General features: G+C 53.0%; 1 protein-coding gene across 1 annotated transcript in view; it reads left to right on the top strand.

The window, feature by feature from the left end:
- Positions 1–24,811, top strand: part of IGSF21 (immunoglobin superfamily member 21) — a 245,715-nt gene that overhangs the window by 182,206 nt on the left and 38,698 nt on the right. The window contains exon 4 of the mRNA XM_087445817.1: positions 22,164–22,282. Coding sequence (XP_087301943.1) covers positions 22,164–22,282 — 119 coding nt within the window. The remainder of the gene's footprint in view (positions 1–22,163; positions 22,283–24,811) is intronic.

Below are 24,811 nucleotides of genomic sequence, written 5' to 3'. Positions count from 1 at the left end.
CCACAGGCCTTGGCTTGTAGCCCCTACAGCAGCGGCATCAGTCTGACCTCTGCTTCTGTCATCACACCTCCTTCTCCGTGTCTGACCCTCCTCCCTCCCCCTTATAAAGACCCTCGTGACGTCGTTGGATAGTCCAGGAGAGTCGCCCGTCTCTAGATCCCTAATCACACCTGCAAAGTCCCTTTTGCTACGTGTGAGGTACGAGGACCATCCCTTCTTCCTTCCTGTCTCTCCAGTTCCCTCTTCAGGGTCCGGCGCACAGTAGGTGTTCAGGAGTTCGGAGTGGGCTCCTTGGGGCAAGAGCCCCTGTTATCATCCCCGTGCCCCCACCATCCAGGGCTGGGCCTGCCAGGCTGAGGGGCTCGAAGGCGTTTGTTGCACTGAGCAGACCCACTGGGTGCTGTGTGGGGCCAGCGAGGAGACTGCCTGAGCAGAGAAGGGAGGGCCCAGGGGGAGGCAAGAGAGGGGGAGGAAGGAGCGAAGAATCGCAGCCGGCGAGGGAAGGAGCGGCCAGACCCCAGTGGGCTCGGGCTGCAAAGAAAAGGGTTCGGATTCAACATCCTCACAGTGTCATGGGACTGGACCTTCATTATGAATAATAAAGCTAAAACATAAAGAACGCTGAATTCAGGAGGGGACATGATAGAGTCACCCTGGAGCTAGGCTCCTGGCATCTGAATCCCAGCTTTGCCACCTACTGGTCGTGGGACCCTAGGCAAGTCAGTACCTCTCTGTGCCTCAGTTTCCCTATCTGTAACATGGGGGTGATGATAATAGTACCTACTTTGTAGAGTGGCTTGAGGCTTAAAGGAGTTAGGAAAGCTCTTAGAACTGCACGATGTACAGGAGACAGGGGCTCAGTGATGATTATGTGCTAAGCGTAATGGATGTGACATGGATGTTGGCCTTCGCCACCTTCCTTCAACAACAGTTACTGAACGCCTCTGACGAGCCAGGCACAGTGCTGGGCGCTAGGGAGACCGGGGGGAACAATTCCACTCAGGCCCTGTCACACAGGGCTCTCAATTTCCATATGGGTAGGAATTATTATTGCCCCCATTTTACAGGCGAGAAAACCGAGACCTGGAGACACTAAGTCCTTGAGGCCGCAGACTAGAAAGTGAAGGAGCTGGGATTTAAAACCAGACAGTCTGCACTCCGGACCACCGTCTTCTATTGCCTTTTTAATTCGCAGCCCCAGAACCCAGAGTCCTGGAACTCTGCCCTGAATCTTTCTGGAAAACCTGGAAACAGCTTTGAAGCAGGGGTCTCTTCGCTTATTACGGCCATCTCGGGAAGACGTGAAAATTTGGCTGTGATCAAATTAGGCCCATGTTGTGGTCTTTGGTTCTATATTCACCATAAAGCTAATAAACTAATAAATTAGACAGAATGAAAATATCGTTGGGCGAGACTGCACGCTGAAGCATTGCCGTAATTACTCTCACGGCCGGGGCCAATTTCTCAGATTTCGCATTGGCCAAGTTTCCTCAGCTCACCGTGTCCCTAATAAGGCATAACTCACTCTCCAAACATTAAATTGACTTATTTATTTTAAATTACAGTGGAGCTGAAAACCACCTTGATAAACCTATTCTCATGCACCTGCCTTCCTCGTGAATGTAGCCCAACATTTTTTTTTTTTAACAAAGAAAATGTCTAGTCTGTTTCAGCCCTTCTCCTCCAGCCCAGCCTGGCCGCTCTCTCCCGCCACGATTCCAACATTAGAGATTTGACTCGCTCCCTGGAGGCGGGTGGAGGTCATCCTTTATGTGTAAAGATGATTCGAGCCTAATTAATAATAATTACGGTACTAAGATTTATAGAGTGTGTATCGCTGGTACTGTGGGCTGAGCCCTCTGCGGTGGCCTCCGTACACATGAATTTGTTTAATCCTCATAATACGCCTCCAAGAGCCATCCTTTTTTTTTCATCATATATTTTTTTTTTGAGGAAGATTGGCCCTGAGCTAACATCTGTTGCCAATCTTCCTCCTTTTTTCTCCCCAAAGCCCCAGTAGATAGTTGTATATAATAGTTGTACATCCTTCTAGTTGCTCTGTGTGGGATGCTGCCCCAGCATGGCTTGATGAGTGGTGTGTAGGTCCGCACCCAGGATCCGAACTGGCGAACCCTGGGCCACCGAAGCAGAGTGCGCGAACTTAACCACTGTGCTACCTGGGCCGGCCCCAAGGACCATCCTTCATGAGCCCCACAAGAGATCAGAGAAGGGGAGTGACTTGCTTGAGGCCACACAGAGAATGACTTGTAGCAGAGCTGGGACTCAGCCAGGGTGGTCTGAGGCCACTGTACCATCTCACCTCTCAGCAAACTTGCACTGATGCCAATGATACATCAGGCCCCGGGAGAGCAGCTAGGAATTCTGGCTGCATGAGACGCATTTCTTGAGCTGTGCGAGGCACTCGCAGCCTGTTCAGGGAGGGGGCGGTGAAGGGGAAGATCTGGGCAAGCAGACCGTGGCTCCGGGGGCCCCAGGAGTCCACAGGCGTCTACCTGGCCTGGCTGATGGAGGTGCGGGAGGGTAAGGGGCTTAGGCGGCTTATCAGAGACCGTGATTGGTGGGGGAGTGGGAGATGGACAAAGGAACAAGAGGAAGGCATTCCGGGTGGAGGGCACAGCAGGGGCAAAAGTCAGGCAGTGCATCCAGAGATCTGTGGCTGGAGAGAAGGGAGGGAGCGTGGGAGCGCCTTGTGAGAGGAATCTCAGCAACGGGGAGCATTTGCCTGGTCCACCCACAATCTCCCGGGCTATTCCCACCCGGCCCCAAGGAGATGAAACCGCTGTCAGCTGAGAGCTGTCTGTAAGCAGACACGAGCTGGCCCACATGGAACCATCTGGAGCCAAGGAAAGAGGGGAACTCTAGCTCCTGCCAGGAAGCCTGGCTGCACGTGAATCCAGGGTTTGACAATGTTATTCTTCCCAGAGATTAACTCGGGTAGGCCCGGCACCTGGACACACGATGGCACCGCTCTGAGGCCAGCTCCTCGTGTGGCACATGGGAGTGGTGGTGCCTGCAGCCAGGGCCCTTTGTCCTCAGCCCGGAATCTCTCCAGACCCGCACGCCCAGGCCCTTGTTCAACATTTCCCTTTGGAGGTCTCTCAGGCAACGTGAACTCACGCCGTCCCCTCTCAGGGGCTCCTTGCTGCTCGTCTTGGTGAAGGACCCCGCTATCTGCCAGCCGCCCAAGCCAGAAACTCGGGAATTTTCTGGGCACCTCTCTCTCCCCCACTCCCCATGTCCAATCAGTCACTGTGTCCCATCTCCAGTGCCTCCTGAATTGGTTCCAAGACAGTTCATTCCTCTCTATTTCCTCTGCTAGATCCAGCCGCCAGTGTTTCCATCTAACGCCATTGCAGTGGCTTCCTAAGGGGCTGGCCTCTGCCCACTCTTGTCCTTCCTCATCCTGGTCTTTATTCAGCAGGGTGACAGTGCAGACTAACCATGTCACGCCTCCATCCTCACTCTCCTCCGGTTTTTCCAGTTACTGCCACCGTTCTTGGGAGGAAAACCAAAACCTTCAACCTGACCCAGGAGGCCTGCATGGCCAGCCCTGCCCGCTCACCCTTGGCATCTTGTACCACTACCCCTCTCTCCCGGGACCTGCCTTCACTTCTTCAGTGACCATCGCCCCTCTCTTCTCCCAGGAGTTTTGCACAGCTGGTTCCCTCTGCCTGGAACCCTCCCCACCTGTGCTCCCCCACCGCCTCAACTGCCAAGGCCTGCTCCTCCTCTGACCTCTGTTTTCATGTCCCTTCCTAGGAAAGCTTTTCCTGACTTTCTAGTGCAGCTTGGTCAGGTCCTCCCACTTCGACTCTAGGATGTCCCACGGAACTCATCACATGGTTAATTAAACATGTATTTAGGTGGTTAGTTCCTCTCCATCTGGAGCACTAGAAAGTAAGCTCCATGAGGGGAGGGTTCACGTCTGTCTTATTCACTGTTGTTTCTGTAGTAATTACTCCATGTGCCATTGAGTGGCACATGGTAGATACTCAATGTAGAATTGTTAGATGGATGGATGAGTGGATAGATAGATGAATGGATGGATAAATGAGTGGTTGGATGGATGGTTGGATGGATGGATGGAGGGATGGATGGGTGGATGGATGGATGAATAGACAGATGGATGGATGCACTGAAGATTTAATGACATCCTCTATAGAAGCCCCCAGCATAGAGCCTGGCACAGAAGAGTCATTCAGTGTTTGTGAGGTTGGAAACGCAAAGCCCTCCCATGCTCCAGTGCAGGGATTCCTGCTTGCCTCTAGGCTCACTTTCTGGAAAGCAGAGTCCATGATGGGAAACCAAGACCCAGAGCCAGCCCAAGACTGAGGCATGACAGAGCCCAGTTGGGGTCCTTGGCCTATGCCAGCCACCAGGCCTAGGCTCTGCCAGGCAATGACGCAGAGCAGTGGGGGCAGGATGCCCTGGAGACCTTGGGCCATGTCAGAGGAGAGCTGTCATCTGTCCCCTCCTTCCCAATATGGGTGTGGCCACTGCCAAGGCCACAGAGAGTGAGTTCCAAAGCTGAACATTGGGGAATGGGGTCCCTCCTGCCATTGATGGGGATGGACCCCCAGTCCTTCCAGAAACCACAGCTACCCAGCCCCTTCCTTCCCACTGCTCAGAGACTGAGAGTGTCCTACTCCTGCTCAGGGCTCCACAAGGGCTGTCATTTTTATCAGCCCTCCTCTCTGACCTTGAACACTAGTGTGGGCAACTCTCCCACTGTCTCGTGTGCAAGCCCCTGCCCCTCAATTCTATGAACAGATCTCTAATTGAACCCCTGTCCCTAAGTCCCGGCCTCAGTGCCTCCCCAGGATGCCAGTTCCTCCCAGACACAACCTTGACTTGATCTTGCCTCTTGCACTGACGATGGAATAGCCAGTCTTTCAGCGTGACCTTGGGCACATTACTAAACCTTTCTGTGCCTCAGTTTCCTCAGCTGTAAAACAGGGATGTTAATAACAGCACATAATATAGTAACAGCACAGAATAACAAGCAGAGGGTTGTTCGGGGATTCAGTGAGCTAATGGGTGTAACGTGTTTGGAACAGTGCCTGGCACACACCATGCTGTGTGTTATCTATTGTTATTCCACAAGTAGACAGGGAACACCAATATGCACCTAGCAGTGTTCTAGGTGCTGGGGACACAGGTGGACAGACTGGCCTTGGAGTTAACCTTAAAGGACAGAGCCCACCCTTGGTTCCATTTTGCAGAACAGTTGAACAACTGTCTCTACCGCTCCCTCTGTGTGTGACCTCAGGTGGGTCATATAACTGCACTGAGCCCCAGGTTCCCTGTGTGTCTGGTGCTTGTCCCTCTGGGGTTCAGTGAGGATTAGAGATGGAGTGGATGGAGTGCTCAGAACGAGGGCATTCTCAATAAATGGTGGCTAGTGTTGTTCATGCCAATGTTTTCCAGGAGTGGCATTCCCTCCTCTACTCCAGGGTCTATGAGCAGGGAAAGAACATTCCATCCTTTCCGTACTGTTATCTCACTCCTCACCGTAGTCCTGGGAGGCGGGCATTGTATTACTTGATTTTACAGATTAAGAGACACAAGCACAGAGAAGTTCAGCTACCGGCTCAAGGTCACAGTGCTTCCAAGTGGCAGAGCTGAGATTTGACCCCACTCCATCAAATGCCACCACCTGTGCTCTTGGCCACTAATCCACACCCCTCCACATAGGAGCCACTCTTTAGCTCTGAGAATCAGGACCACCACATCCAAGAGACCTCAGAGCCAAGACAAAGCCTCGAACATCCACAACTCATTTGAAAAAGTGAGTTCTCAGTGTTGGGTCTGAGTGTTGCAAGAGCAGGCCCCCCCACATTCTCTCTGCGTGCACCCCGATGGCTCCACGTTCCTGGGACCTCCTGCTCCTTTTCCTTGCCCCACTCAGTCGCTGGGCATGAATCCGAATCCCTACCCAGGCCTCTCAGAGAACAGCAGAGGAGAACCGAGTGATTGGAAGACAGTGCAGACACCAACACTAGTGATGGCGATCAAAATGAAAAGGCGACTGTGGGGCAGGGACTGTCCAAAGTGCAGTCCGTATATTATCTCACTTAATCCTCTCAACAGCCCATAGAAAAGATACTATTACTATCCCAAGTTTAAGGTGGGGAAATGGAGGCACAGAGTGGTAGAGTAACTTGCTTGAGGTCACACAGCTGGTCAGTGGAGGAGTCAGGATTCAAAGCCAGGCTCAAATCCGTGCTCTTAGGATCGCCATCCTTGGCATCCAGAGTATTCGTGCAGGCACTCGGAGTGGGTCTGGAGAATCCACGGGGAAAGTGAACCTGTGAGAGGAAAGACCTTCCTCAGAGCTGGAGGTGGGCACGTTGACTCTAGGTGGCTCTTCCCGAACCAGGGTGGTGGGCCAGACTGCACCCAGCTGTTGGCACTCTCCTGGGCCAGTGTGACTGTTAAATGACATTGCGTGGACATGAGGGGACCCCCTGACCCTCCCCTCCAAACTCACAGGGGGGTGGTCAGTCGCTCCCTTGCTCATTCTCACCTTCCCAGCACCACGGCCGAGAACCTCTCCTCCTTACTCTGGCAATTAGCAGAAGGAGCAGATGGTGGAGGCTTCGGTTGAAAGCAACACATCCATTAAAATTCACCAGCCTGCCAAGCCACTGCTCACTTCTGCGGGCCTTGTCTCCACTGATAAGGGGTGTAGTCTGTGTGTGTGTGTGTGTGTGTGTGTGTGTGTTTGGTTAAACAAGACTGTTTCTGTTGTGGCCTTGGTGAGAATCCAAGATGCTCAACCCGGGAGCTCAAACCCAGTGGGGCTCGGAGTGGGGCCTCACCCAGCAGGTGGATGCCCCCTGATGGTCCCAGCTCTGCCTCTCCCTTGGTCATTCAGTTTCTCTTGTAAGTCCTTCCTCTCGTGGGCCCTCACTCACAAACCAGGACTCACAGGCCAAAGGCAGCAGTGAACAAGTTCTGTCTGACCAACATTGAATTTTTTTGATTAAAGAAAAAAGTTTAAAATTAAATCAATGACAAACTTTTGAAAATTAGGAGATTTCACTTACACATCTTTATTTTGGGCTTTTCTTTAAAAAGCTGAAGATGTGGCCTTTTAACTGATTATTCCAGAATTATAGCAGTCGACTGCCAAAAGTAGTGGCTGGATTTAGCCAGGGAATGGCCTCTCCATTCCCTATAGTCCACACCACTCTGTTGTCTGAAACTGTATCAGTTAGAATTAGTTTGGGTTACATGCAAGAAAAACACAAAATAAATGTGTCAAACTAGATAAAAGTTTACCCTTCTTTCTCCTGAGAGTCCCCTGTAACCTGTCCAGAGCATGTAGGGTGTTCCATGGTGTCAGGGACTCAGGCTCCTTCACTCCTGATGCTCCACTGTGCTGGCAACATTCTCAGGGTCACCTCAATGTCTAAGAAGGCTGCTCCAGCTCCAGCCCTTAGGACTACATTCCATCCAGGAGGAAGTGGGAAGAGGAAGGAGAAGGACACAACCTCTTCCTTAAGGACCCTTCAGGAAGTTGTACATAACGCCTCTAGTTACATCCCATTGGCCAGAATGTAGTCACATGGCCACCCCTGCTGCAAGAGTGGCTGGGAAATGTAGTCATTATTTCAGGCAGCCACGTGTCCAGCTCTCAGGGGCTCTATTACTATGAGAAGAGAATGGCCGTGGAATTGTTTAACTTCCTTACACAGACCGTGAGCCAGCGAAGAGGAGACCTTGTCTTTGACTTTGTCTGAGATTCTGTTACTTCATTGGTAATTTACACACTGCTGTTCATCTCATAAAGCTGTTCCAAGGAATTCACAAGGAGATGACGGAGGCCAACATGCCTAGCGGTTTGTGGCACTTAATGTCAGTTCAGTGATGGTCAGTTTCATCCCTTCTTCCCCCAGATGTCCATGTGGCCCACTCACTGCCCGCCTTTGCTCTTCACTCGTACATCCCCTTCCCTGACACCCTGCAGCTTAGCATCTAAAATTTAAACCCCACCCCTGCTCCCAGCACTCTCCATCCCCATCCTGTCTTTATTTTTGTAAATACCCACATAACCTCCAACACGCTATTTGTTTAAAGCTGTGTTTTGATGATCTGTCTCTCTCAACTGGAACATCAGCTCCATGAGGACGGAGGTTTTGCCTCTATTGTTCACAGCTGTATCCCCAGCACTCAGGACAGGCCTTGGCACACAGCAGGGACTCAGTAAACGTATACTGAATGAATGAATGAATGAGCAAACAGATATTTCTCGAGTGTTTTCTACATCTGAGGCACTGCACTAGGTGTGAGAGACAGAGAGGGAACAAGACACTATCCCGTGTCCATGTCCCCGTGGCATCGAGCCCACACTGAACACACAAAGATAAATACCTATTACCGTGGATGGGATCTCGTGCCAGTGGGAGTCCAGGCGTTTTAATTTTGTTTTGACAAAGAGGCTGATGGGAGAGGCTGGCCCACTCCTCTGTCTCCCATCTGCCGGCGGCCTCGGCGCCCCGGCCTAACCTTCCGTGCTCTCACGTAGCTCAGGACACTAAAACATAATTGGCCTGCCCTACTTTTTAAAAGAACCCAGATTGAAGGATTGGGTTTTTGGTGGGCTGACCTGTTTAAGAGCCTTAAGAGGGAACGGGGAGATTCAATTTTCCATTGTCAAAGCAAGGCTGTTTTTAGCTCAGCTTTGATGAAACAGCGGGGATCGGTTCGGCCCCGGGTCACCCATCAGCTGACCTGGTTGGGAAAGGCCTCCCGTGGGGCCCCAGGCCGGGCTGCAGCTTTGCAAGGACAATTAAGGTTTGTTTTACTCCACTGGGGTGACTGTCCTGCTCTGAAGCGGCCCCCCAGCCATCCTAAAGGAGAGGGGGACTCTAGGCCACAGTCAGATGTTTTGTCCTCTTGATGGCCTCCTGGAGCCAGAGAGAGCTGAGTGCCTGCCCCAGCTCTTGCAGGCGTTAGCTGCGTGACCTTGGACAAATTGCTTGGCCTCTCTGGGCCTCAGTTTCCTAATCTGCTAAGAGGTTCGTCACTTTGATCTCCCTGGGTGGTTGTAGGTACTCGATGATAGAGTGTCAGCTGGCTGCGCGTCCATCTCGGACTTTGAGGATATTTCCCCTGACTGTCTCCCTCCAGGAAGCCAGGCTGATCGACAGCCACGCCCGAGGGCCAGGCAGGCTCCGGCCTCGGCAGACAAGGCTTCTCCAAGTTGCACTGCTTTGGCGTGCTGCCTGCCTTTCTAAGCGTCAAGAACTATCTCTTGCAGCCTCTTTTCTGAGCTTTTGTCAAACTGTGGTGGAAGAGATTGGCCTCTGGGCCGCTCTGGTCCTCTATTACAGGGACCTGTGTGATGGATTCTTGCTCAAGTTTGCTTCCAGGAAAAATTTGGTCCCTGCAGACGAAGGGGTCTGCTCTTGGTCACCAGAAGGGACAGCCAGGCCATGCTCCCAGGGCCCCAGCCTGCCTCCGCTGGCGGGAGGCCCAGAGCTGAAATCATTGCTCTAGAGCCGCAATCTGCCACCTCGCTGACCTCGGAGTGCTCGCTCCTTCTGCTCCCCCGTACGACTCTCTCCAGTCTGCAGGAGTTTGTTTCCATCCTGCCGCTGAGCGGGGTCGGGGCGTGGGGAGTGGGGGGTGAAGGGGTGACCTTGCAGAAGCCCGGGTCACTCCCACCTTCAAAGGCAACGAGCATGGGGGTTCAGAGCATCCGCTCGGGAGCCCGACTGCCAGGGTCCACGCCCCAGCCCTGACATCTTCTGGCTGCGTGTTGGTCAACAAGTTCTAAACAACATTCCTGTGCCTCAGTTTCCTCATCTGTGACACTGGGATGATAATACCAAGACCTACCTCATGAGGTTGTGTTGAAGGTTGATCTTTGCAGATGGGGAAACTGAGGCACAGATATTAAGTTGCCCCAGATCACTCAACTGTAGCATGTTAGAGCTGGGAGTACTGACACACAGGAAGCTCTATTATTATTATTACTATTATTATTCTTATTTCAGAGAGCTTATGTAAGGGTTGAAAGAGATCAGTGTTCTAAATGCCTCCCACGGGGTCTTGCACACAGTAGGTGCTCAATGAACCATTGATGCACAGAGATGAACAAGGCACGCATTGTCCCCTAGAATCTTTTGCCTTGCACACAGTAGGGGCGTGGCTGTGTTCACTGAAGAAGATCAGGGAAGTGCAGGGACCTGGGCCAGCCACCTGCCATGTCTTCCTTCCCCTGCTGAAGGTCTTCATGATGCCAGCACTCACCCACCGCCAAGTCGAGAGACCAAGACAGAGAGGCAGAGATTCCTGTTAAAAAGCAAAGCGCCCACCGGGATAGAAAGCAGGCAGCAGGCACAGCCAGGTGCCTTCAGCCTCTCTGCCTTGCTTCTAGTTGGCTCGCTGCCAGCTTGCTCGGTCTGAGTTCCCTTTGGCCCGCTGCCTGGTTTCTAGTTCCCTACCACCCAGTGTCTTTTTCCACGGGGCACATGCCCCTGTGCCTGCTGGGTCTGGGATGGCGTGGGGTGGAGACAAGGTGGAAGGAAGATCCTGAACCCCTGGCCCCCCCGCCCTTGCCGTCTCCCAACCCAGACCCTGAGTTGAATGAGCTGATCTGAGGGGCTAAATGGATCAATCAGGATGTGGAGGAGAAGGTAGTTTCCATGGCAGCGGCAAGAGAAAGAGAAGAGAGGCCTGGAGAGAAAGGGGAGGGGGAGGGGGAGTCAGGATAGAGGGACAGGGGAGGGGGAAGCAGTGGGCCGGAGAGTCTGGGGAATGGGGTCAACAGAGAGAGATGGAGGTGGGAGTGGGATTTGGGCCTGAGGCTCAGGGTAGCAGCTGAACAGAGTAGGAAGGGCCAAGAAGGATGGCACAGTGACCTATCGTCCACCGACCAGGCATCAAGGCGGCCAGAGCGGCATGGGCCAGTGACCCCAATTCTGTCATCACCCAGGGTCCTAGTTACTAGCTTCCTGGGTGATGTAGGGATCCCAGGCTAGGCTGTGGTTTTCCTTTGGGAATTCATCATTGGAAGATAAAATCTGATTTCCAAGAAGTGTTTCCCACATTGGAAACAGGTCAGTCCCAGTTCGCTCACCGGGAGATCATGGCTGCCCTCTCTGGAGCTCCTCTCTGGGCAGGAGGGAGGGGCCTTCCACAGTGACCTGGCTTGAGCCTCAGAACAAGGGTATCCCTACTGCCTTGCTGCAGAAGTTGAGGCCCAGAGAGGCGAGTGACCTGCCTGAGGTCACACAGTCCTGGGAGGCTGAGCTGGCCTAGGATGAGCTCCTGGCACCTTCCAGGCCGGCACAAAGGGTCCCCTCTCAGAGTGAAATGCTAGAACGTAGGAGGGTGCAGCTCAGGGTGGGCCAGTGGCAGGCGAGACCCTTCCCTTGGAAAGGCAATGGAGGGGCAGAACGAGGCCTCGCCCTCCACTGTCGGTCTGAGGGTCTGGCCAGAGAGCTGCAGCAGTTGGGCCCTAATTATGACTAACGCCTTAATGCTCACAGCTGGGATTGCCAATCCACAGTCTGGGGCTGGGGGCAGGGCCTGAGATGAGGGGTCGGGGGAGGTGGCGGGGGGGGGGGGAGGGGACAGGGATGAAGGGAGGGAAACAGGGGACAGGGCAAGAGGTGCTGCTGGAATGTTCTGGAACTTCTCCCTCCCTCCCTTTGCCGTCCTTCTCCATCATTCTCCCCACCAGCCCTGCATTTGATTGGAAGCCACAGATGTTTTGCACCCACTGAGCGGTTTTATGATGGAAACCATTTTCAGGTTGAAACGGGAATGAAAATCAGGCTAATGGCTTTTTAAAGGCCCCAGAAAAAAAGAGTTCAGGCAGTTTCTGGAAAGAATGAAAACACAAGGAAGAAAGTAATAAAGCTCTGTGTGCCGAACGAGGGGCTCAGCTCTGAGGTCAGGGGGCTCTTCTGGCTGCCTGGGCCCCCTGCCCCGAGCTCCCTCTCCTTCCCGCCAACCTGGCACCTGGCCCCCCCAGTTTGAGACAACCTGTCCACCTCTGATTGGTGCTGCCCAAGTATTTTCAGGGAAGCGTACCGCATCCAGACCCTTGACTGTCTCCCCAGCCAGGGGGAGCAGCTAGAAGTTGGGGGGCCCCACTGTGGGCTCCCAGCCCCATGGAGCAATTCCAACATGGCCTTCTCTGCTGGCTCGGGGGAGAAGTCAGACCCAAACTCTCCAGCTTTGTGTTGTGAAAAGAGCACCAGATATTTCTGGCCTGTTGAGACTGGACTCATCGAGACTTCTGGCTCCTCACAACTTCAGTCGCCATTCAGTGAACCCCTACTATGTGCCCTCCACCCCCACCCTGTGTGAGGGGCTTTGTGACACTATCGCCAGTCCTCAAGTCACCTTGCAGGGGGCGGTCCCTGCAGGCATCCCAGAGCCTGGGCTGGATCCCCTGGCACGGCTGGCCTGGCCTCTCCATCCTTGATCTGTGCTGACTGCTGCCCAGCCTGGGGCAATCACTCCTCTCTCTTTTGTTTTCTCACTTGTTAAATGTGAGGTGACCAACTCTCCTGATTTGCCTGGAGCTAAAGTGTTCCTGGGACTTGAGACTTTCAGTGCCTAAACCAGGAAAGTCCTGGATAAACCATGACTAGTTAAATGAACAGGCTGGACTGGGAGATCTGATATTAAAACAGGAGTCCTAGCCTCCTCCTCATACATCCTGTGCCCATAGGAGGGTCCCTCAGCTCAAGGGAGAGTCTCCTTGGTCCACCAGGGTCTCGGGGTGAAACAGTCCCCCTGGCTCCACACCTGCCCAGGGGAAGTGTCTCCCCAGTCTCCTCCCCTAAAGGGCTTGCTGGAGCAGAAAATCCAGGATTAGTCAAACGAAGGCGAGGGGATCGTTTCTGGGTTTCCGATTGTTCTGTTCCTGCCCCAGTGGGGCTGAAACTTCTCTCTTCACGGGCAGCCTCTCCAGGAGAGTATTGACGAGGGGCGGCTCAGGTCTTTCCACTGCAAGTGACGATAGCCAAGTTCACACCAAGCAGAGTAAGACCATTTGCGCCTGATCTAAATCTAGGGCCCGGGACCCCTTTCTGGGGTGAGCTTGAGCAGAGACCCACCTCCAAGGGGGCCAGGAAAGACTGACATTACATCATCGCTTTCAGAAGCTGGAGGACAGGGAGCAGGTGCAGGCAGGACCCAGGCGGCCCGAGTGAGATTCAGCGTTAAGTCAAGACAGAGGAAGAGGGATGGAGGCCATGGTCTGTGTGTGGCCAGCTTTGTGGCAGCCCCTGAGGGTTCAAAGGACTCGTGCAAAGCTGCGAAATCTATCCTGAAATAATCTCCACCCAGCCATACTCACTAGGGACATACCGTGTGTGAAGGCCTTCCCAGCTCTGGGTTCTGGCGTTTGAGGTTTGGTGAAGCCAGTGGAAGGGGACTACCCAGCATGTCTGGTGGGGGAGGGCAAGGTTAAACGGATGGATGGACCCATGGGGGTGGGAGAAGGAGTGAGTACCCGAGACTTAGAGTGGGGTCATCCACTTAGAGTGGAGCAACGTGGCCCCAGCATCAGGGGGCATGACCCATCAGTGGGCAGGTGTTGAGGGTGGGAGAAACAAAGCCCAGGCCTCAGGGACGTGCAGCCCATCTAGGCGGCACGGCAGATGCTCGAACGGTAAAACTTTATCACTTCCCACTGGAGATCTTTCCAGCAAGGATGAAGGAGAGCAGGGCTGAGGCAAACTCGGGGCTCATAAGATTGCAGGGAGTGTGTTTAACCTACTTGAAGAAGGAACTGTTTCCTGGCCCCTTAGAAGCTTCGTTTCCATGCAGACCGTGGTGATACAAATGAAAAGGCTCTCTCATCTCTTCATTAAAGCAGGGCCTCAGAGGACCAATCGTTACCTGAATCTTCTCCGTTAGCCCAGAATGGGGTACTGTGTGTATAAATGAAGACGTTTGAATTACAAAATGCTTTTTAAATAGGGTAGATTATAAAACTTTGGTCCTGACAAGTCTTCTTATTTGATTGCTGAATTTTGGCAAGAGATACGAGGCCACACGTCCCTTTTCTTCCTCCCTCCCTCCCTCCGTCCATCTCTCCTTCTCTCCTTTCAGGGTCCTGGCCAGATCAGGGAGGGTCTTGCAGTCAGATTAAGTTTGGGCTTGATCCTCCAGTGAATGGAAGCCACGGGAAGATTTTAATTTGGAAAGGACAAGCCAGATCCTCACAATGATAAGGTCACTCTGGTGGCAGGGTAGGGAGGGGACGGACTGGAGGAGGCCTCAGGCAGGGAGACATGGCAAAAATGCAGACTGAAGTGGAGAGGTTCCAGATGGAGCAGAGGGAAGGAAATGACCGTGTGTCCCCAGCCCTCAACCTCTCCTCACCTGAGAAAAGATTAGAAGAAAAGAGAGTCAGAGGCATCCCCACGGATGTCGTGCACGCTCTTCTCAGAGAGAAATCCCATAGCCCCCAGCATCCCTCCCCGAGCCTTTTAATCCATATGCACACACCATCCCAACAGGACTTGTGATGTGGGTTTGAGGCTCCCTGCAAATGGAGAACAGCACTTTAGACAGTAGGGATAGGGTGGGGGTGGTGGGGGTAACGTGGGGTGAGCTGCTTCTACAGGAAGGCACCCCGAGAGGTGGGCAAAAAGACAAAAGTCGTAAAAAGCCAAAGGGTCCTCATGCAGTCACTGTAGAAAACAGCTGGGCGATTAAATGTAAATATACGCTCAGCCGTGCCACTCCTCTGTATTTCCCCGAGAGAAATGACAGCACATGTCCACACAAAGGCTTGTACCCATGTGTTCATAGCGGCTTTAGCTGTAACAGCCCATACTGAGAGCAACCCAAGCATCCCCCGACAGGTGAATGGACGGACCAAGGGGGTATATCCATGCAATAGGATGCTGCTTGGCCATAAAAAGGAGTGAACTATTGATACAGGCAAAGCATGAGTGAATCTCAAAATAGTGATGATGAGTGCAAGAAATGAAACCAAAAATGGCGCATGCTATATGATTCAATTTATATGATATTCTAGGAAACAAGATTTACAGTGACGGAAAGCAGATCCATTGTTGCCTGGGGTTGGGATGGGGATTACACAAGGGCTCAAGGAAGCTTTTGGGGGAGATAGATAGGTTTATCCTCTTGATTGTGGCAATGGTTTAAATGGTACATCATATGTCAAAACCCATCAAATGTGTAAACTTTACGCACAGTTTACTGTTTGTCAATTATGCCTCAATAAATCTATAAACGTATTTTTTTTTAAAAAAAGGCAAGGATCCCAGGAGACATATGGTGTAGGAGCAAGGGAACCTAACACGTTGCTCTACCCTAAGATGTGGCAGGCTGAAGCTGACGTTTGTTATGAGGAACTTAATCCTGGGGCAACTTAATGTCCAGCCGATTGTTCTAAGAAGGAAGGAGGCATAAACGCAGACTCCGTAGAAAAGATGCCTTCATCGTGTTGCTGTTTAGAAGTATTGCTCTGTCTTCTTCCCTGCTGCAGACTCAACATTGCAAACAGTGCCTGGTATGTGGTAGGCACTTAATAATTAGTTGAAAAAAATTAATCAATTAACAGTGTAGGGGGAAGAATCTGACAAGCACCCACAGCACACAGGCTCTGTTCTAAGTGTATTTGCATATATATTCATTAATTTGGCGTCAGTTCCCAGCAAAAGTCACTTACTGGATCATCTGATTCCCCAGTGCAGGAAGAGTAACGCAGAGAACCTTCTCCGTTTCCTCCCAGCCCCTCCCTCTGCCCCCAAGTCCAAGGTCTAAGTTCTGTGTCAATCTAGGATCTTCCTCGTGGAAAGACCAAGCCAGGGAAGGAAGGCGATCAGAGGCTACAACATGGTGTGGGGTGTGGAGAATGTGAAGGCAACTTGCTCAGCAAACTCCAGTCATCAGAATTAAGGGGCCCACCGGAAGCTGCGAGAAGGGAATTTAGGAAATAAAAGGCCATCCTGTGTCTCCCAGCAGGGAGGAAGCAGATGGCTCATTACCTGGAGAGGTGGTGGCGAGGCTCAGCACAGAAATGCCCTCGCTCGAGAGCAGTGGAGACTGATTCCGGGACCAGAGAGCTCCGATTACCGAGCTGGTGAAAGAGGATCCGAGGAGCAGCGTGGGGGTGGCGGGAGGGGTCGGAAGACAATCAGTGGGCTCTGGCAGCCACCCGGCTTGGTTTCGAACCATGATACCCACCGCCTCACTCTGTGACCTCAGGCGTTACCTCTTCTCTGGGAGCCTCAGTTTCCTCATCTACACAGTGGGGATAATAACATTATGATTGCAGTGTAGTACATATTAGAGCGTGTTTTATATGCTGCATTGTAATAGGGTGATGTCAAGGATTCGGTGAGATAGGGTGAAATGCTTAGCATAATGCCTCTCACTGTAAATCTGTGTAAATATCAGCATTCCCCCAGAGGCTGTAATCCCACCAGGCAGGTGTTATAATGCCCATTTGTCAGGTGGAGAAACTGAAGCTCAGAGAAGCCCAAGGACCTTGTCCAACCTCACGCAGCTAGTCGGGTGCAGAGCCCCAACCAGAGCCCGGGGTCTCTAACTCCTGGGCCAGGCTGCTTCCACTGCCCTCATTCACGCAGTGGACAGTCCCTGAGCACCTACCACGTGGCCGGATTCACCTTCAAGAAGCTCACATGCTTCCCTGGGAGGGAAGACAAATTGGTAACAAGCATGATATGGACAGGTAGGTGCTCCCAGACAGACACAGTCCTGGGGAAGTGGCGGGGAACTCCATCTGCACAGGGAGCCGGCAGCCAGGGCAGCCTGTCTGGCAGAGGCGGCAAATGTAGAGCCTGTAGACCACTATTTATCTAATGGTTCTAGTCAATTGGACTCGCACACCACACCAGCTCTGAGCTGAGCCCTTGAATTATCCCATGGAATCTTCGCAACTGTCCGATGGGGTGGAATCACAGATGGGGAAAGTGAGACTCAACTGTCAGGCTTTGAAAGATGGCTAGAGGCTTAAGAAAGGAAGAGTGGTCCAAGCAGAGGGAACAGCCTGGGCAAAGACACGGAGGCACGAACCAAATCCTTTGCATTTCTGTATCCACCCCCCACCCCCACCCCTGCAAGGGCATGGCACACAGTAGGCCTAAATGCTTGTGTGGAATGTGGACAGCCCACAGTCCCAGCCCCGGGCCTGGCAGAAGCCCCAGTGACTAGCCCTTGCATGGCCTCACCTGAGCCATGGGGGCCACAGGGACTGCCAAGGGGGTCCCTGCTGTTTCTGTGCCGAGCTTTGCAAAAACACAGTTACTCGCCCTGCAGAGCCACTGTCAGTGCTGGTAAACTCCAGCCGCTATACTGCATCACACTCATCTCTCCAGAAACCTCTGCAGTTATTAATAGTCTATTGACCGCAGCCCATTGCTGATGAGAGGGGGTCTCCTCAACCCGAGCCCCTCGGGGCCCCGCCATCTGCGGAAGGCCTTCTATCCGCTATGCGGATCAGTGCCATTCAAGTCTGGGGAAAGGGGGTCTTGGCCACTCCATCCACTTCAGAAGGATAACAGTGAAGACACAAGCTCAGATGGGGTGCTGAGAAGAGGCAGATTGGTCCAAATCCAAGCTGGACCTGGAAGCTGTTGGATCTGCAGATGGGAACCAGAATCTTCCTTGGGTGGGCAGGGGCTGCACCTGGTTTCCAGCCCAGAGGGAGACAAGGTTCTGCCTGCTCACGCCACAGCCTCCGGGAAGGTCTCCCCTCCATTCATTGAATAAATATTGATTGAGTCCCCACCATGATGGCGAGCACTGCTCAGGGCCCTGGGACACACTGATACCAAATGGCTGCAGACCCTGCCTTCGTGGAGCTTACTGTGTGTGCATGGAGTGGGGAAGGAGGACATTTGAGAGTCACAAACATAAGCTCTTAAATTACAATTCAGACAAAGACTGCTAAGGAGAGCTATGAGGAGACCTGCTGTATCAGTTAGCTATTGCTGTGTAACAAGCCGTCCCAAACCTGGATGGTTTAAAGCAACAACCGTTGCTTATTGCTCACGAGTCCAGGGGTTGGCTGGGCTCACTCCTGAGTGTGGCCTTGGCTGGAACGGCAGGGCCACCTGGAGCCTCTCTCCACGTGCTCTCATCCTCCATCAGAAGCTAGTTCTCAGGGCAGAGGCGGGAGAAAGAGAGAGCGTGCTTTTGAGACTGAGGCTTGGAATTTATACACCATCACTTCCACCACATACTGTTGGGCAAATCAAATCACAAGGCCAAGAATGGGGAACTAGACTCCACCCCTGGATGCAAGAGCTGTAAAGGCATAGGAGGCGCAGATACAGGGAGGCTGTTAATCCAGGCCATCAGTACGATCAACCTACCACACCCACCTAGTCCAGGTTGTCACTGAGAAAGTGACCATTCCTTTGTAACTTGAAGGACGCAACCAGGGGAAGAAAGTGCAATATTCTCAGGAAGAGAGGATATTGCAGGCAGAAGTGCTGAATGAAAAAAGGAACTTGGCTAAATGCACCCATGAGTGTCACCTATGAGGGATCCTGGGTGGGATTCTGGAACAGAAAAAGGACATTAGTGGAAAAACTGGTGAAATCTGGATAAAGTCTGGGGTTAATAGTGCTATATCAATGTCGGTTTCTTCGTCTGACAACTGAACCATGGTCATGTGAGACGTTAAGAATGGGGGAAACTGGGTGAGGGGTGTATGGGAATTCTCTATTCTCTGTGCAACTTTTCTGTAAATCTAAAATGATTCCAAAATTTAAAAATTGCTTTAAAAAAAGGAACTTGGCACATGGGAGGAATGGAAAGAAAGCCATCGTAGCTGGAGGAAGGGGAGTCTGAGATGTGGCTGGAGATGTGGCAGGAGCCAACCCTCCTGGGCCTTGTTGGCCAAGGATTCTGGTCTTTGACCTAAGAGCAGAGAGAAGCCTTTGAAGAGCTTTACGTAGGGAAGTACCATCAACCATGTGCATTTGAAAAGATCAGGGTTCTACCTGGAGAATGGATTAGGAGGGAGATGAGCAGGGCAGAAAAACTAGTGAACTGCCCACTTCCACATTCCAGGTGAGAAAAGGTGGTGGCAGTGGAGATGGGGGGAAAGGGATAGTTCAGAATATATTTAGGGCTTGGTCACTGACTGTATGTGGAGAGTATAGAGGTGGGAGATATCAAGGATGGTGCCCAGGGGTGTGATCGGACCAATGGTGGAGGGCAGGACCATTTGTGGAGCTGGGGAACCCAGCAGAAGAGCATCTGAGGCTGTGGAAATTGTCCTAAGTGGGAAGCTGCCTTCTTCATAAAGCACCAATCCAGGTGTCCCCTGAGCTATCTTCTATACCACCTGTGTTGTGTCACCTACAGGTGTCACCCAAACATATTGCTTATGTTACTGTCACCTGAGCATATCCTCAGTGTAGCAATTGCCTAAACATGTCACCTGTGTTGCTATCACATAATCACATCTTCTGCATATATCACCTATGTAGCGGTTACCTGTACATTTCCACCTGTGTGTCAACCATTATCATCTTATTACATCACCTGGGTAGCTGCCAGCTACACACGTCCCCTGAGCCTGTTTCTTTATGGAGCTGTCACCGGAGAGTGTCACCTGCACACCTGTCACCTACACAAGTGACTTAAGCAGGTCGCCTCTATAACTGACACCCCTGAGTGCCCCCTAAACATGTCACTCCGGGTTTCTGTCACTCAGCAACGGTGCCCGATGGAGAGGCTATTTTTTCCGGCCAGCTGAGTTACAAACAAAGGAAACAGTTCCCGGAGGAGACAGTTCACTGCTGGCTCCGCTGTCACCACTCTCTTCTGAGACTGGGGAGGAGAGGGAGGCAGCTTCTTCCCCACAAAGTCTCCCTAATGAAAAGCTCCCTGTTCCTTAAGTCCTTCCGTGACAGTCAGTAGACCAGATGTCAACCTCTGTGTATTCTATGTAAATGAAGGTGTTTGTTTATGCTAATGTGTGCTGGGTGGTGGGAGGGAAGGGGGAGCCTTAGAGGGGCTGGCTCCAGAGGCAACAGCACAACAGTGAGGGAAAGAGAGGCTGAGAGCCCAGGTGTGTGGGGGGCGAGGGGGAGGGAGGTGGGGGACAGTGAGTCATGAGGGAAAAGGAGCTGGAAGACAAAGATGGGGGGACAGCTGAACTGAGAGAGAGGAAAGGAGTGAATCTGCAGTTAGATTGCTCAGCAGAAACAGATGGGAGAGAGGCTTAGCTGAATCGAGTGGAAATGTGTCCACGAGGGGGTGGGAATGAAGAACTGGATTAAAGGAACCTCCCTTCTCGGGGTGGCAGGGCTGGGACTCAGACCCAGAGCCTGTGCCCCTAACCACAGCCCTCTTTTCCCCCACCGGGGTCTCTCGGATAGGACTGTTGGGCCAGTTTGGCGGGTAGGGCGCCGTGCCTGGCATTTACTAGGGGTTCCGTGAGTATGAACTTCTTCCCTCGGTTTTCTGCTGCAGCGTGAGAACCTCCAGGACCCAAACACAGAGACCCCACTTCCTCTAAGTTTTGGCGGGAATAGGCTCTCCTTTGACGGCATGATTAGGCCCAGAGAAGGCTGGAACTTGCTGGAGGGCACACAGACTCCCTGAGGCAGCAGCAGCCCAGCCTCTGTACCTCCAGGTCAAGGCTCTTCCCCTTGAAGTGTCCAGATCCCACTTGCCAGGCATTCCTACTCCCCGCGAGGCTTCACGGGGTGAAGGAACAACAGTGATGGTCCTTCGTCCATCTAATGCGACTTTGCTGCTGACAGAGGTCTTGCAGTGACATCGTCACATTTAATTCTCCCTGCCGTCCTGTGAAGCATCAGTGCCATATTTTAGATAAAAAGACGGCTAGGCTCAGAGTGAGACGGCGTGACTTACACAAGGTCACCTCGCCCACCAATAGCAGGGGCAGGATTGGAACTTGGCTCTCTCTGACCCCATGTCAAGGCTCCTTCAGGGCAGGAGGGAGGAAAGAGCTGCCCTGTTGGCATTTTCCACAGGGAGAGAGAACCCACTCACTTTTAGCGTGGTCTGACCCTGTAGAAGGATCTAGAACAGGAATCATCAAACTACAGCCTGTGGAGCCAATCTAGCCTGTTTTTTAACAGCCTGTAAACTAAGAATGTTTCATAGATTTTTAAATGGTTTGGAAGAAATAAAAACAGAAGAAGAAGAAGAAGATTTCATGGCACATGAAAATATGTGAAATTCAAATTTCAATGATTATAAATAAGGTTTTATTGGAACACGGCCATACTGATTTGCTTACATACTGTGGCTGCTTTTGCTCTACAAGGACAGAGTTGAATAGTTGTGACAGAGACCGTTAAGAGCAACAAAGTCTAAAATATTTAGTCTCTGGCATTTGGGAGGAAAGGTCCAGAAGGTTTGAGGGGGTCTCTCCCATCCTGATGGGTCACCTCCTCCGAGAAGCCCTCCTGACCACCTCAGGCAGAACCAGCTGCTCCGTGTTCTGTGCTGGGATAAGCTCACCCTTTTCCTCATGATTTGGAGCACTGATCAACTCTCTGCCTCCTTGTGCACTGGGAAGGGGCTCCTTGGAGACAGAAATTTTACTGTATTTCTCCTCAAGTCCCCAGGACTGGGCATAAAGTGACAGAAGGCAGAGTGGAAAGAGGAATTCAAGTTCCCATCCCGGCTCTTATTAGCCATATTAGGGGCGGGGGCAACACAGCCCCCTCCGGAGCCTCAGGCTCCATGTTTCTGAAATGGGAATAGCGATCCTCCTCCTGTGTGGAGGGTGGCCCTGAGGGATGGGCGAGGTCATGCGCAGGGTAACAGTTTTGAGCCTGTCCCACACGCCAGGTGCCTCTTAACCACGTCATCCTCAGGGTCCCCTGGGGGTAGGCACCGTCACCAGCCCCAGTTCTTGGAAGCCACAAGGAGCACAGATTTAACTCCGGCTGAACACACAGCCCACAGCTTCCCCTTCTGAAGCGCCAAGCACAGGGCCTGGCATACAGTCGGTGTTCCAAAAATGTTGCTTCTCCTCCCAGCACAGCACACGGGCATGTGGTCGATCAAGGAGCGTTTGTCGAGCGAAGGCTGACCGGTGGGGCTTTGGGGTTGGTTTTCTGGAAGCTGCACCTTCCAGCCCCGATGATGGGCCCTCACCCTTCTCCTCCACCTCCCCCCAGGCTGCCCGAGGTCCGCGTCTCGGACAACGGTCCCTACGAGTGCCATGTGGGCATCTACGACCGCGCCACGAGAGAGAAGGTGGTCCTGGCATCCGGCAACATCTTCCTCAATGTCATGGGTGAGTGCGGGGCCCCAGCCCCGGCATCACGATGAGGAGCTCTGTGTGTGTGCGTGTGTGTGCGTGCACACTGCACAGAGGGGCTGTCCTGGGAACCACCTGCCAAAATGCCTGTGGTTCTGGCAGTGGACGCTCTTCATTCCCACCCTTGCCCTCCAGGGGCAGGAGGCTGGCCGTGCCAACGTGTCACCCGTGTGGCCTTCCCAACCAAGGATTTGTTCTCGGGAACCCCTTCTCCTACTAGCACTGATACCCTGACCCCAGAAGCCAGGGCCTTGCCTCGTCCCTGGATGCTCATGGACCGGGCACTTGGAGGGGCTCCGACACGTTGATTGGAATGAATGAGGACCTGGAGGAGTGACGAGAGCTTCCCGAGGGGCGGCAGACGGTCGCATCCCTGGGCCCCAGTTTCCACTTCTGTAAGATTGGTGCGGGATGCAGGCCTAGTGGATCATTCGTGAACCACTGAGCTCCAGGCTCTGTGACCCGGTGGGGACACAGGGAGGGAGGTCCTAGGCACTGTGGGAGCAGCCGTGTGGGCAACTTCCCCAGGCTGAAGCCAAGAGCCACATTCATAGAAACACCCACGGGGAAAGTGCAGTGGGGGTGAGTGCTCCCCTGGAGGGGAGGACAGTCTAGGAGCACCCCCCAGTGGAGAGGTCTGAGACAGCGTCTCAGCAGTGATGCACACTTGCTGCAGAGAGCATGATTCTGACCCGGCCACATGTGCCCCTGGGACCTCCCCAGGCCTGTCCCGAGACGTTGAAGTGGTGAGTGATGCGTTAGCAGGTGCGCTGGGCTGGGTGTCAGGGCTCCTGGGTTCTGACCCCTCATCTGTGCCTCAATTTCTACATCTGCAAAATGGGGGTAATAATGCTGGTGTCTGTCTTTGGCTGGCTGTGTCCCCCACCCCAGCCTCAGTTTCCCCATTTGTAAAAACAAGGGCTTTGCTCCATGTGGTCTTGGAAGCCCCTGCCAGTGCTGAGCTCTTGTCAGGCACGCTCTTGGATTCCGCTGCCAGAGTTCTAGGGACTTGGCTTCAACTCCAGGCCCCGTGTTCTCTGATTTTCTTATCAAATGATATTTACCAGGGAAACAAAGCTTGCCGTCCTCGGGCAATCAATGAAAGGATAAAGGCCCCGTGGAAAGCCGCGGCTTCTGGGGAAATTGAAAACCTCCAAAGGCCAGACCTCCGGAGGGACATTGATTCCCGCAGTGGCAGCACGTGGTGTGTTCTGCTACCTGGGGGACGGGCACGGTGGGGAGGTGGCGGTGTCAGGGAAACCCCGCCTCTTGCAGCCACCACCTCCCTGAGCGGCTCCTGGAATATATGGACAAGGGGCATTCTGGGCGCCCGGCCCTGAGCTGGTCACACCAGGGAACCCGGTGAAGAACACAACTCCGTTTGTGCCATCAGGGGCTCCAGTCTGATGAGGGACGTGTACGCATTATTTATTCATCAGGTATTTATGGAGCACCTACTGTGTACCAGGGGTTGGCCACACGCCCCCAACAGGACAACGTCTTTGTCCTCGGGGAGTTTGCACCCAGTGCAGGATGAATAATGAGATGATTGTGGATAGTGATAAATACGGGGAAGAAAATCAAGCAGGGTAATGAATGAGATTAACAGTGACGGTAGGTGGGGTGGCAGCTGGGTTAGGGTGGGGACTGAGGGAGGGCCCCTCGGAGGCTGCTGGGTTGGGCGCTTTCCACGTTATGTCATTTAGTCCTCACAACCAACCCGAGGGCAGGTACTAGTATTATTGTCCCCATTTCGCAGATGCAGATATGGAAGCACAGAGAAAGCAAGTAACTTGCCTAAGGTCACACAGCTGGGATCACAAAATCTTCCTATGATATCAGGCAGTTCAGTGTTGGGGCCAGAACCCAGGCATCTTGATTCCCGGGTCAGGTCTGTAGCTCTGCTGGAGGCAGTGTAGACACTCCAGCTGAGGCTTCGTTCTGTTGTGCCTGTGAGCAAGGACATGGTCCTCAAAGCCAACTCCTCCATGAGGCCCACGATCTCACTAATTCACCAAAGGTCCCCGAGCAGGTTACTGTCCCTCTGTGGCCTCAGTTTCCACCTTCATACAATGATGATAATCCTAAACTCTCTCCCAGCTCTGGCATCTGTGAGTCTGTCACCCCACCTGCTGGGCAAGGATGCTGAGGGGACAGAGAGGTCTCATGGGACCCACCTGGGCTGCACAGCTGGCCTGTGGTCCTGGCTGAGCAGGGCAATGTACTCTGGAAAGGCCCGGCTTCTCTGCTGCCCGTGGCTCGGCTGGCTGAGGCTTCGTTCCTCCGTCTCACTGTCTGCAGAGCGGGAGACTGTGAGCCTCTAGGTTCCTCCCGATGGAGAGTGGCAGCCGTCTGGGGATGGGGCGGACAGCTGACTGATCCCAGTTACTCAGCAGGAGGCTGAGGCTGCCAGGAGGGACCAGGGAGGGGCGGGGCCAGGGGCACATCCTCCGCCCTCCCCCCAGTGCCCCCAGACTCAGGGTAAGGCTCTGACCTCTGGAAACT

The sequence above is a fragment of the Ceratotherium simum genome, chromosome 22, assembly GCF_057802395.1.
Source record: "Ceratotherium simum simum isolate JZ-2026a chromosome 22, ASM5780239v1, whole genome shotgun sequence".
NCBI classification, from domain to species: Eukaryota; Metazoa; Chordata; class Mammalia; order Perissodactyla; family Rhinocerotidae; genus Ceratotherium; species Ceratotherium simum.
This window is presented reverse-complemented; position numbering and strand designations above follow the sequence as displayed.